Source organism: Anopheles coustani, chromosome 2, assembly GCF_943734705.1.
Source record: "Anopheles coustani chromosome 2, idAnoCousDA_361_x.2, whole genome shotgun sequence".
In the NCBI taxonomy this organism is placed as follows: Eukaryota; Metazoa; Arthropoda; class Insecta; order Diptera; family Culicidae; genus Anopheles; species Anopheles coustani.
Genome location: NC_071289.1, coordinates 67,428,678 through 67,441,094, shown reverse-complemented (window position 1 = coordinate 67,441,094; position 12,417 = coordinate 67,428,678). Strand labels below are relative to the sequence as shown.

Sequence of the window (12,417 nt, the reverse complement as noted above, 5' to 3'; positions counted from 1 at the left end):
GAGAAGTGCTGTGTTGGTTGGCTCGATCAAATAGGACAAATTGCCTGGCAAAATCATCTGTGATCGTTCGGGAATCCTCTCCCGGTCGAGCTTCCGACCTGAAACTAGTCGGCAAAAACCATTCGAGCGCATTTCCAATGTGCACCGGACACCGTGGCAGCTTCTAACCTCTGTTGGGACGTCTCGGCAGAAGAACGACACATCGAGGTTGGTCGTCATCTTTTGCATTCTCCCTTGCTCTGGGCAGATCACGAAAATGATGATTTGTTACTAATTTGGGGCTATTTTCGTTCGCCTTAGGAAATCGGTTGCCCTTTGCCAATTTCCGTCGCCGGCTCAGTGGAAAAGGGAGAGCAGAAGAATCGTAGTCCGAGAATGTCCCGCGGCCCAGGACCGATCCCGCACCGATGGCTGCATTGCCCTCGGAAGTCGGACACGCTAATCGCCGGTCGGTTTCTCGCCTTCAAGACGCCGCTCAAGCAGGAGTTCGAATCGCAGATACCAATCGGGTGTCATTTCACGCCGTCGATGCTGGTTGACCTGATGCGGCGCCATAAGGTGCGTATCGGGCTGTGGATTGATCTGACCAACACGAACCGGTTCTACGATAAGCACGAAATCGAAGATAAAGGGAGCCAGTACATAAAGCTACAGTGCCGGGGCCACGGGGAGACGCCATCGCGCGAGCAGGCGAAGGCGTTCATCGAGATTGTGGAGGAGTTCATCGAGCAGCATCCGGTCGATGCGGTCGGAGTGCACTGCACGCACGGGTTCAACCGAACCGGATTTCTGATCGTTTCGTACATGGTGGAAAAGATGGATTGTGCGGTTGATGCGGCGCTGATGGCCTTTGCACAAGCAAGACCGCCCGGGATCTACAAGGCCGACTACATCCGAGAATTGTTCCGGCGCTACGGCGATGAGGAGGACGCACCGATGCCACCGGAACTGCCCGCCTGGTGTCTAGAGTACGACGATAGCACCGGCCATCAGCAAGAGGATGACGATGTCGAAGAACAGAACGATTCCGCGCGCCAGGGCAAGAAGCGGAAACGTCAGGAGGGTGAAAACAGTGGCAATGGAGAAGCTACTCCGCCGACGAAGCGCTCCAAGGGAGGCCCATCGTACAATCCGAATGCCGTGTTCATGGAAGGCGTCCCGAATGTTACACTACTGCAGGACAAAGGGTTGATCGCAAAGCTGCAGGATCGTGTCCGGATGATGTGCGGCAGCAAGATGCAGGGCTTCTCGGGGGCCCAGCCAGTCTCGATGGACATGGGGAACATGCGCTTCCTCACGCAAATGCCGTACCGCGTGTCGTGGAAGGCGGACGGCACGCGGTACATGATGCTGATCCACCGCGAGAAGGAGATCTACTTCTTCGACCGAGACAACTCGGTGTTTGCCGTCGAGGGCATCCGATTCCCGTCGCTCGAGGACCCCAACCGGCACCTCGCGGACACGCTCGTCGACGGTGAGATGGTGATAGACAAGTACGGCGACCAGCTGACCCCGCGCTACCTCGTGTACGACGTGATCTACTTCCAGAACCGGGAGGTGCGCATGCTACCGTTCCACCCGGACCGGTTGACGCTGATCGACCGCGAGCTGATCGGGTCGCGGACGCGCGCCATCCAGAAGGGTCTGATCGATCGATCGATGGAACCGTTCGGTGTGCGGTTAAAGCAGTTCTGGGACATCAAACAGTCGGAGGCGCTGCTGGGGCCGAAGTTTACGAAAACTCTCGGCCACGAACCGGACGGGCTGATTTACCAGCCGTCGATCGATCCGTACACGCCGGGAGTCTGCAAGCGGGTGCTCAAGTGGAAACCGCATCACATGAACTCGATCGACTTCCGGTTGGCCATACAGGAGGAGCGCAAGCTCGGTATGGTGCCGCGTAAGATTGGGCTGCTGTACGTCGGCGGGATGGAGCAGAGCTACGGCGAGATCAAGCTGACCAAGGAGCTGCGCAAGCTTAACAACAAGATTATCGAGTGCAAGTACGAGGAAGGGGCCGGATGGGTGTTGATGCGCGAGCGGACGGATAAATCCTTCCCGAACAGCTACGAGACGGCCCGGAGCGTTTGGGAGAGCATTCGCCGACCGGTCACGATGGAAATTTTGCTGACGATGATCAAAAACGAAGGCTACCGATCGGACTCGGAGCGGATGCCACCGCCGAATCTGCAGTAAACCCCTCAAATTTTTTTTTTATTATTATTCTATTGTGTAAAAACCACCCGACAGGAAGGACCATCGTTGGAACGTTTCAACGAGGAAAGTTGAGATCAAAAAGATTCTTATGTATAGGATTTTAATCGACGACAGAGAGAGCAGTGGTACATTTTACGTGCAAAACGTAGCTATGGGGTGGATAAAGGGTATCGGAACCGATATGCTATTCGGTTAATGCGATTACAATTGTCCCACTTATTATACTGTCCTCGCTACGCATAACGATTTCCGCCTGTCGAAACTATCGCGCACGATTAGTTATTGAATCTTGTATTTTGTTATCTGTGTTCTCCGTGCGCATTCGACTGAAGATTAATCTCGTCCTTACGGTCCCAGACAGAAAGGGATATTTAGAAAGAAGGACGATCCAATTAAAAAAATTTACGCGACGTTTCGATATCATAAACGATAGCAAAGGCGTATATAAACATTTAAATAAAACAATAAAAAACGGTTAAATTAAAAACTTCAAATCATAGATGGGGTTTTACTTTAAATACCGACGCAAATTTAATATCTGCATTTTTAAACAAACATTGGCTAGATTATAGATTTTAAATTTTAAATGCTTGGAAGTTCAAAAATTTGCCCAAATTCAAAGATATTGTAATTAAGGAACCAGCTTTATAACAAATGCTTCGGGTTGACTGGTTGCTCAACAACTAACATATTCGAGGTGTGCTTCTTTTATATGCGCTATCTAGCCTACTCCGATACCACCCCTTCTCAATCCGACATTTCGATTTTCTTCACCAAACGTTTAAATTATGTCGGATTGCATTTCTTCATTCGAAAGCGATTCACAACTTTTTCAAAAGTTCGCTTCTTGTAACAAAACCTGTGAAATGACCAGGTACTTTGCGCTTCCTTTTACTGCGCCTTAGCCGGTTGCCCTCTTGTAACGTCATCTTATGTTGATTCGGTTCAATGCCATCCAAATCTTTATTTGGTACTGGTTCGACAACTGTAACCGCTTCTTCATCCGGTATCGGTTCCACAAATGCAACCGCTTCCCCCTCTTGCTTCGATGATTCTGGGCTATCTCCACCAACTTTATTTGGCTTATCACGGAACCAACATTCCGCCAGCTTTGTTTCTTCCGGTAAAGGTACTGTTGCACTACAGTTCATTAAATATACCGCCTTTGCAGCTGCTTTATAGCACATCGATTCAGCCATCGAAGCATCAATTATCATAAGTTTGACTTTTTCCAATGTTCGATTGAAACGCTCAGGTGCAACGGTGGACTCAACTTGTCTACTCTTTTGCCTATAGCATTTCCTTTGCGCAATTGAACCATATTCATCTTTTCCTGGTTCAAACTATACACCTGTTGGCTACACTCAGAAATTCTGGCGACTACAACTTCGTTGTCACGTCGAAGAATATCTTTCGATTCACCAAATGGTCACTCGCTCCGGAGTCTAATTTGAATCTGATAAAGTTCTTTCCTTTCGTCTCAGTAGGCAAATTTTTTTCGATCATAAAGCTGTAACCTTTATGCCGAGAAACAGTATGACTTTTCTTCTTTCGGCAATCCTTTTTCATGTGTCCAACTTGACCACAATTGTGACATTTTCCACTAAATTGTCCAGCACCTTTGCTTCTAAACAATTTTTTTCCGTCAAACGCCATTGGTTTAACCTCATCCACATCCATCAGATGATCCAAACGTTTCTGTTCTTCAACTAGCAGGCGTTGCTTCACCATATCTAAATCGAGATCCTCTTCTTTTAAATTTTCGAGGGCCGTAACTAGGGGGTCGTATAAAGGTGGATTTAAACGTTACATATTAATCTGTGCAGATCTTTGACGTCTACAGATTTCCTTTGTTCTCTCGTACCCATCGTCTGTCAAACATCCCTCGAGATATCCCGAATATCTCGGGGATGTTGGAAAGAGCTAAGGAAAAGCTGTAGACGTCAAACATCTGCACAGATTAATATGTAACGTCTACGGCTTGCTTAAGTCTGGCAGACTCAAAAATAGCTGAGACACTAGATCGTATTGTTCTGCATTCGCACCGGTCGTTTTAAGTTGCCTGGCTAGGTCATCAAAGGGCAAATGAGACTGCATCGACGTTTCCTCCTTCATGCGCAGACGTCCAAGCTGTTTTCGCAAGAGCGTTTGACTAGCCACAGATTTTTTAGCAAATGTATCACTCAATCTTGACCACATCTCCTTTGCGCTGCTCTGGTCCTAGACCACTTCCAGTACTTCATTCGCGAGGAAACCGACGATGTAATTTTTGGCTTTACGATCCGCTTCGATGAACGATTTCGCACCAGCCGCCTCTGATGGGACATCTTCAGTGAGTGTTTGTAGCCCACCAGCCGCATCCAAAAACATTTTCACTCGGAAACTCCAGTTTCCAAACCCGGGCCCACCGGAATACTGTGGAATCTCGTGCGCAGCTTCCTTCGGGGTGCCCATAACCTCTTGTAATTAAGGAATCAACTTTATTACAAATGCTTCGGGTTGACTGGTTGCTCAACAAGTAGTAGTAGTAGTTATGGCTTATAGAGGCTTTGGGCCGTGTGGCTTCTTTCGCCTCTTACAATTGCTCAACAACTAACTAACATATTCGAGGTGTGCGTCTATTATATGCGCTATCTAGACTACTTCTATATATCCCCTATACTATATATCAAAAGAATTGGCATAACACAATCGGATCGAACGGCAATTTGTTTGCTCGGTAACAGGGTAGCATGCCACGATAAAAGGGCTCGCCTATCCATCGGCAGAGCAATCAACCAATCAGCGATCAATGTTTTGAACAAAAGATAAGACCTACCTTCAGGCACCTTCAGCGGTAAGTGTCGTCCCTTTTACACCATGCCTGCTGTGATTGGATAACCTCACGCATCAACACGAGCCTGGTCTACTGACACGAAACCTCGTCGCGGTTCTGGCATCCTGGTAGAAAACGGGTAGTTCGTTTGCTTGAAAAACTGGAATCGATTCGCTGACGTTCTGTGTGGACTTCTTCGTGGTTATCTGGTAGCTGGTGGAATGGGAAGGGTTCGCGTGATCAGCCCAACAAGAAAAACAATTCCCAAAATGATATTTAAATCAGTAAATAAAAACACACCTCTCTTAGGTTATTTTGAGTACAGTTTATTTAACAGCTAGAGTTTGTTTAATATAATCTATCGTCACTTAAACAAAATTAAAAATTATCACCAGATCGATCGTTCGATAGAATGTTTTATTCTTTTTTTGTTGCTTGCTTGCTCCTTTCGCCGACTCCGTCTCCATGGAAACGAGCTCAGCTGTGTGTGTTTTTATATGCTTCCCTTCAATTTTTTAAAATAATTTCCGCTTTAGAAAATGTGACTACTAAGTGTTTACCCATTTCAATTTTATTTAGCAATCACGAATGCACACCTAAATAAGGGCCCTAAGACACCCATCGTCCGCCAGTTAGCACGGTACACAAATTCATTTCTTTCGGCTGTAGGAAGTGTAAAGAGGGAAAATGTATGTTTTTGGATAAATGGGACAATTCCACTTGCGACTACCTTTCCTATGTACACCTGTCCTCACCACGTACGCACCTTCGTTATCATACACATCATGTGCTGCTCGTTTTCCAATTTTGTAATGCGTAAAATTGAATAATTTAACTAGAAAACGTTCAATATGTACCGTATTTAGCCTACGATCGGTAATGTACAATGCTACTACAGTGGCATAGGTTACGTCTTGGGTCAATATATGCACATGCTGAAGATGCACGTAATTAAATGTGTGTTCTTCCTAACCCTCGGTCGCTTCTCCGGAAAGCATGTTTTCGGACTGCAGCTCCTACCTACCATTTTACTATTAATTTTTGTTTTTTTTTCTCTCTACAGAATGCGAAAACATCCACCCAAAAATAAGTGTTCTTTACTAGAACTCTTTCTGTGAAGAATCATGCACATAGACTCACACACACACACACAAAGTTAGAGACTTGTACAACAACAAAAAAGAGGTTTCACTACCGCACGAGGGGACAACACACGTTTCGGCAAATTGTAATCAATCACGTTTGTAAATATCACAATTCAGTTATTATTCATTTAATGTTTGTTTTTATATCCCTTTAGCTCTCGCCCGTTTATCTATGCTGTCTACTTCACCATTCGTGTGTACACGCATGGATGTGTGTATATATATCTGTATATAGTTTATTCTGATATTTGTTTTTACTCTCTGCTTTATCCTTCTAATACACCATCAATCATATGATGAGGCAATATGATAGAGTAAATAAACATATATAGTTATTCGTACATATCTATATTTTTTATATGAATGTTGATCAAATCGTTTCACGCAACAGACTTAAAAAAAGCAACTGGCTATTCACTAGCGTCGTTCGCCCCGCATTCGTGTATTCGCAACCCCTAATTTTTATTTCAATGGAATGATCCTTTGCGTAGAGTATCGCTTCCATAAAGTACGACCTTTGCTACTGCCTCGAGTAAAACACTATTCCGCTTGGGGTGGGTGGGGGAACAAAAGGATTCGTCCTGATTTTTAAAAGCACGTTCGGTTTGTTTACCCTTTAAATAACGATGAATTATCGTTCGGTATCGACCCGTTCTTTGCTCCCCCCGTTGGGCACATCCGCTATGATGTGCTGCCACAGTGAAGATGCGAAGCGTTTGAGCGCGTAAATGATAAAAGCAAAATACTGTAGAACCAAAAATCAGGACAGCTCAAACTTTGAGCTAGAGAAGCTTGCCCGAACAACGGTGTGTGTGTGTCCCTTCTTTGTTGTTGTTCCCTAGCTATACTCGTCGATTCCTCGTCGGTTTTGCGTTCGATGCTGACTAGCGGAAGCGCTGCTTCTGCTCATGTGTGGGACGGCGGCTCGTTCAGTGATTCCGATCCTCTAAGACATCAGGTAAGGGCGCCCCGCGCCACGATGAAACCTAACCAAACCCGTAACACCTTCTGCATCCATCCATCTGACGATGCTCCTATCGCTGGTGGTTTCCGCTGTGCAGCGCTACGGCCACATCGTCGTAGTCCACTTCCGTTTCCTCGAGCTTGGCGGCACCGCTGCAGATGCGACACTTGCAGCACACGATGCACGGTGCGGCCAGCAGTAGCAACGGTGAGGCGACCAGCAGCAGGATGCCAAAACCGGCAAAGATTCCGATCACCTGCGCCCGATGCCACACGACGGACGCCCGCGAATGGCCCAGCTTGTTCTTGCACGGACCTTTGTCGTAGTGTCGGAGGAGGAAGTCGTCCTAAGAAAAAAACAAAGATAAAACCCACCCGGGATGGTTAATTTTATTTTTATGCTTTTAATAAATAACCGGAAAAAATGTCAGATGCTATCACACTCACATCGAGACTGGCCAGGCAGTACCAGCAGAAGACATGCTTGCAGCGCTTGCACATCATCTGCGCGCAGCCCTCGTCCTTCTCGATCGGGACGGTGCACATCGGGCAGCACTTGATGAGATCATTGTCGAACGGGATGCCGAGTGCGTCCGCCTGTCCGTCCACCGCCAGCCGGCGGGAATTTTCCTCGCACGACATCGCCGGGTGCCACTGGGAAGGGGAAAAAGGAAACGATTTATTTACAATCCTCCCATAGCAGAGGCCACCAAAAGAGACCAAAAGATTGAATCCACCCTACCGTCTTCTTACAGCCGGAACAGAAATCCTCCCGACAGGTGGGACAGTGCACGGCGCAGGGTGACGGCATGCTGGTGGACGAGGGCGACAGTGGCACGATCCGATCGGAGCAGGATGCCGACGCGGACGTTTGGTTCGTTTGGTTCTTCTGCTGCTGCTGCTGTTCCGCCGCCGCCGGGCCCACCAGACAAATCGTCTCGCAACCCGCCTTTGGACACCAGGTCCGGAAGCGATCCAGTTCTACCTCTGTGGGTTTGAGTAGGAGAGATAAACAGAGAAATTTAATTAGTCATAAATGTTGATCCCTTGATGTAATAGATAAGATCTGAATGTTGAATGAAAATTTTTTAAAGAAGACATTTTCTCATGAAATTAAGCTGAAAATAATGCAACCATTAATATTGTAATTGGTCAACTAGTGGAATTGCATTGCAATGCATGCATTTCCTAAAAAGGCCTTGATGATGAAAAAGAAAACGAAAGAAAACCTCAAACGATGATTAAATGTTTTCAAAGTAGTACTAAACCCTGTTGAATGGAGTATCATCTTTCTAAATAGTAAAGTTACATAAGATAATTTTATAGATATTTGAATTTTTATAAATATTTTATTTTTATCGTTAAAATGTTTCAAACACTTTCATACTAATTTTCGTTGAATTTTGATCGTTTTCAACATATACATTTTGATTTGTGCACTGTTATTTTTTTTCAATTGTACCTGAAATGTATTGTATTCCTTGTAGGTTGCTATTTTGGATGCAAAGTAAGCGAGGAAATTTATGAAATTTTAGAACGATCAGTAATGAAAGTACGTTAGAAAAAGTCTAACAAAAAGTACATGAGGAAGTCATCTGGTATTGAACACTTCGTTCAACAATTTTAATCTGCATTTTTGGATAAAAAAACAAATCTGACATCGTGACAAATCCAATAAAAATTGAGATGGGTTATTTTGTATAAAGCACAAAAATTTTCTTGCTGGCCGGATAAAATAAGTTAACGGACTGGGTTTGGCTCGCGGGCAGGACTTTGCCGACCCCTGGGTTAGGTTGATAAAATTATTTATTTTTATGTAAAAAATAGCTGGGTGGACTGTATCTGATGGGAATCGGCAGACCCGAAATTGATAAAATTATTCTACAATAAACCAGAAGTAAAACTTGGCCACTCAAACACGGACTCACTCACTTTTTATCCAAAATAATTGTTTCGAGAAGTAAAAATAGGGTTTATTTTTCTCCATCTGCAATGTTATTCTAGAATAAAAATATTCGTTCGCTGTCGTATTCATCCAAATGCCATGCATCATAACATGTGACGGGTTCAAAAACAAATAAAACAACTTCTGCACCTTTCGCTAGCCACACATGGAATGTTTGAAAAACTTATTATTCCTCAGCTAGAGTAAACCGACACAGAAACTCACTCGCCATAGCATGTACCCAGTCGCCCGTAATGGCGAGTGGATTCAAGCTCGATACAATCGTCTTCACATGCTAATGCGATGCAACTGATGGCCGTCAATAAATAATCGCGTCCAAGTGGGGGGCACAACAAGAAGGGTTGGAGGAGTCGACCGTTTGGTTTATATAAATAATTCATCGCCCATTTGCCAGCGATGATCGGTTTGCTGGCGATCCGATCGCTCGCCATGTCTCCGTCAATCTGCAAAACTGAGTTAGTGCGGCGGCTACCGTCCGACGTCGGATTGCGATTTATCATACCGCGACCCCTGGTTGCTGGACAAGAGAGGGACCAGTTCCGGTGAGTGGAAGGGACATCGTCGAGACGCGTTGGAACGGGGAAGCTTTGCGGTAAGGAACGCGCGGTTTGTCACGTCAGCGGAATCCTACTTCTCTCCCGGTCATTAGTTTCGAGAACCGCTTTCGGATAGGGTTCCCTATCTCCAAATCCCGAAGCCCCTAAAGCGGACGGTGTTCTTCGTCCTCTCGATCCCAAATCATGGTGCGTAATGAATGATTAATTTACCACCCAGCTGGTACCCAGCACCGGGTGGGAATTGAGTCAAAACTCGAGAATGTTGACGTCCGCGAAACCGGTAGCCGGTAAATTATGACCCAAACGTTCGCATTCAATAGGGGTGAATTAGGTGAGGGTGGTGTGTGAGAAGTGAGGAAAAGTCGGTTGACGAGATCGACCGGAATGGATAACGTTAGCCGGTTCGATGACGATCGATTTCTTGGATGATGATTTTGCAAAGTTTGTTTATCGCATGCCCTGCACATCAGAGCCTAGAGAGTTCCATTTGCAATCACAAAATAGGCTCCACAGAATTATGATTTGAGAACTTTTAAGATGATTTTCTAGTTTATTGGACAACCGGTTTAATGTTTTAAAATATGATGATAAAGATAATAAAGATAAAAAAATTAATTAGTACTTTTCGATTTATGTTTAACCTAATACTATCGACATCGGTTTCAGAACATTCCTAGCTTCTTGAATTGAATATACTACATTTTAAACACTACTTGCACCATTCGGAAGAGTGTTAGGAGCATTACCTACAACATTTGCCAATTAAATTTGGCAATGTCTACTGAAAATAGTAAAATCACTCGTAAGATAGACTCGTGTTTAGATTGTTGTATTGATTGAATTTTAAGGGACAAAAATACAACATGAAATACCCTTTAGTAATATTTAATCCCCACTTGTATCCATTAGACCCCAAATTTGTTTCGAACGGCACACAACAAGTTTAGAATTATCAATTTAAATTTAGAACCTCTCTTCCCACAAAAAAACAACCTCAATTATGATAATAAATTCAAAATGCACATTTAATAATATGCTTATTATTCCGGGTAATCTGCTTGCACGCTGAATACACGGTTTTAACAGCAACATATTTCCATACTGCATTCAACCACTATGCTACGAAAAAACAATACCAAATTAATCCCAACGTCCTTTGTTTGGTTCGGCTGCTAAAGGTAATGTAAAAACATAACTTTCGCACAGCAGCATAAAAGGCAGGGTGGTGTTAGAGAAACAAACCCAGCAGTTCCATCGATCGAGAGCTTTTTCTCTACCCCAATCAAACGTTTCCCTCCCGCGGAACAGAGAATGCATGCGAAAAGTGCGAAAGTTTTCTGGGCACGGAAATCGGGGACAGCTAACTTTCACGCTGCAAATATACCATGCACCATGAGAACCGGATTTACCCCACCAAGGGGAGACTTTTCCCCTCTCGTGTAAATGGTAACCGGTTGTGCAAATGAATGACCATATTCCATCCATTCCCGGTCCCGTTAGCCTAGTTTTTCCCGTCCAGTTGTAGTACCACTTCTGGAATTACACTTTGGAATAAAATACGACATATCCACTTAGTGTGTGGTGATGATGATTAAAATATCTCACCACTGTAAATGTGGAAAGGTCGGCGTACAAAAGGTAGGGTTTTAGGCACAGGCATTTATGGAAATTGTTTGTACCTCGGGATAGTAGTAAAAAAATTAAAAAAATATGCTGATGGCGCTAAAATTGATGCTGCAATATTTCGTTGAATTTGGGACGCATCACAAAATGTTTTTCCATCTAATCCCTGTTTGTTTTCGTTTTTTTAAAGCACCTGCAACATGTCCGAACGTCAATGGAACGATATTGATGGATCTATGTCCCCGGAATGTCAGGATGTGTTTTGCATACGGGTTTTGCTTTTTGTAAACAACCACCCTCGTCCTATAACCCACCTACCCATGTCTCCCGTTCACCCTCCCACAAAACCCTCCCGTGTGTCAAAGCGCCACTTTCAGCCAAACACTTACCTCTATTCAGTCGATAACGGTGGTGTTTTTCCACCAGCGATGATGACGCCAGGGCCGTTATTTCCGCAATCGTGAGGATTCCCTGCGCAGGACACTGGGCGTCCGGGCAGGACACTTCGTACGCGCCCTCGGAAATTTCGAACTCCACGTAAGCCGTCATGCACTGGAAATGAATGGAAGCGGAGAAAAAATATGCGATGAAACACTTTTTGTGAAGGCAAGAGAAAAATGTAGTAAATGTTTTTCAAACCAAAAACGACTATTAAAAGTCACCCTACACGTGTCTGTTGTTTTGACTTTGTCGCCCCACAGTGTTGACCTTTACCAGGAAAATTAATTTAATTCATACCATTCTCTTTATACCTTATTTTAAACAATCGACAGCTGGAATAAGAATGGTTCGAAGCAGAAATAGTAGAAGGAGTAGTAGTCGTAGTAATTATATTCCTCTCTTCAGTGACCCTGACCTTCCCTTCTCTATCCGGTCGTCACACTTCCTTGGGCCGATACGGGGGATGGGTAGGTACTATCGTTCTGCCGACCTCCTAATTGCCACGTGCCTACAGCCGACGTTCGGCGTGTTCGAGACACCCAAGGTCTACCGAATATTTCCCAGAAGGAATTTACCCAGAAGCCTCTCGAACCATGACGACTATCAAGGAAGGGAAAAGATGGTCGCCGGGTGTAACTTAATCCTAACGAAGATGTAACAGTCCGCACACTTGAATGCCTTTTTCGTACC

At 44.8% G+C, this 12,417-nt stretch overlaps 2 protein-coding genes across 4 annotated transcripts in view; one reads left to right on the top strand and one right to left on the bottom strand.

Moving 5' to 3' along the window:
* The first annotated feature begins 11 nt into the window (after positions 1–11).
* On the top strand, positions 12–2,705 carry LOC131267623 (mRNA-capping enzyme). The gene is made up of 2 exons (XM_058270542.1): positions 12–207; positions 301–2,705. Exon 2 carries the CDS (start codon positions 376–378, stop codon positions 2,194–2,196), a length of 1,821 nt encoding a protein of 606 aa, XP_058126525.1. The 5' UTR covers positions 12–207; positions 301–375; the 3' UTR covers positions 2,197–2,705.
* A 3,799-nt stretch (positions 2,706–6,504) lies between these two features.
* The window catches only part of LOC131267035 (mediator of RNA polymerase II transcription subunit 1), a 48,106-nt gene continuing 42,193 nt past the window's right edge, over positions 6,505–12,417 (bottom strand). For all 3 annotated transcript variants that reach the window (XM_058269782.1, XM_058269781.1, XM_058269784.1), the window contains 4 exons: positions 11,676–11,838; positions 7,883–8,127; positions 7,588–7,794; positions 6,505–7,487 (listed from right to left, as the gene is read on the bottom strand). In XM_058269782.1, the coding sequence (XP_058125765.1) occupies positions 7,212–7,487; positions 7,588–7,794; positions 7,883–8,127; positions 11,676–11,838 (891 nt within the window). In that variant the 3' untranslated portion in view covers positions 6,505–7,211. The remainder of the gene's footprint in view (positions 7,488–7,587; positions 7,795–7,882; positions 8,128–11,675; positions 11,839–12,417) is intronic.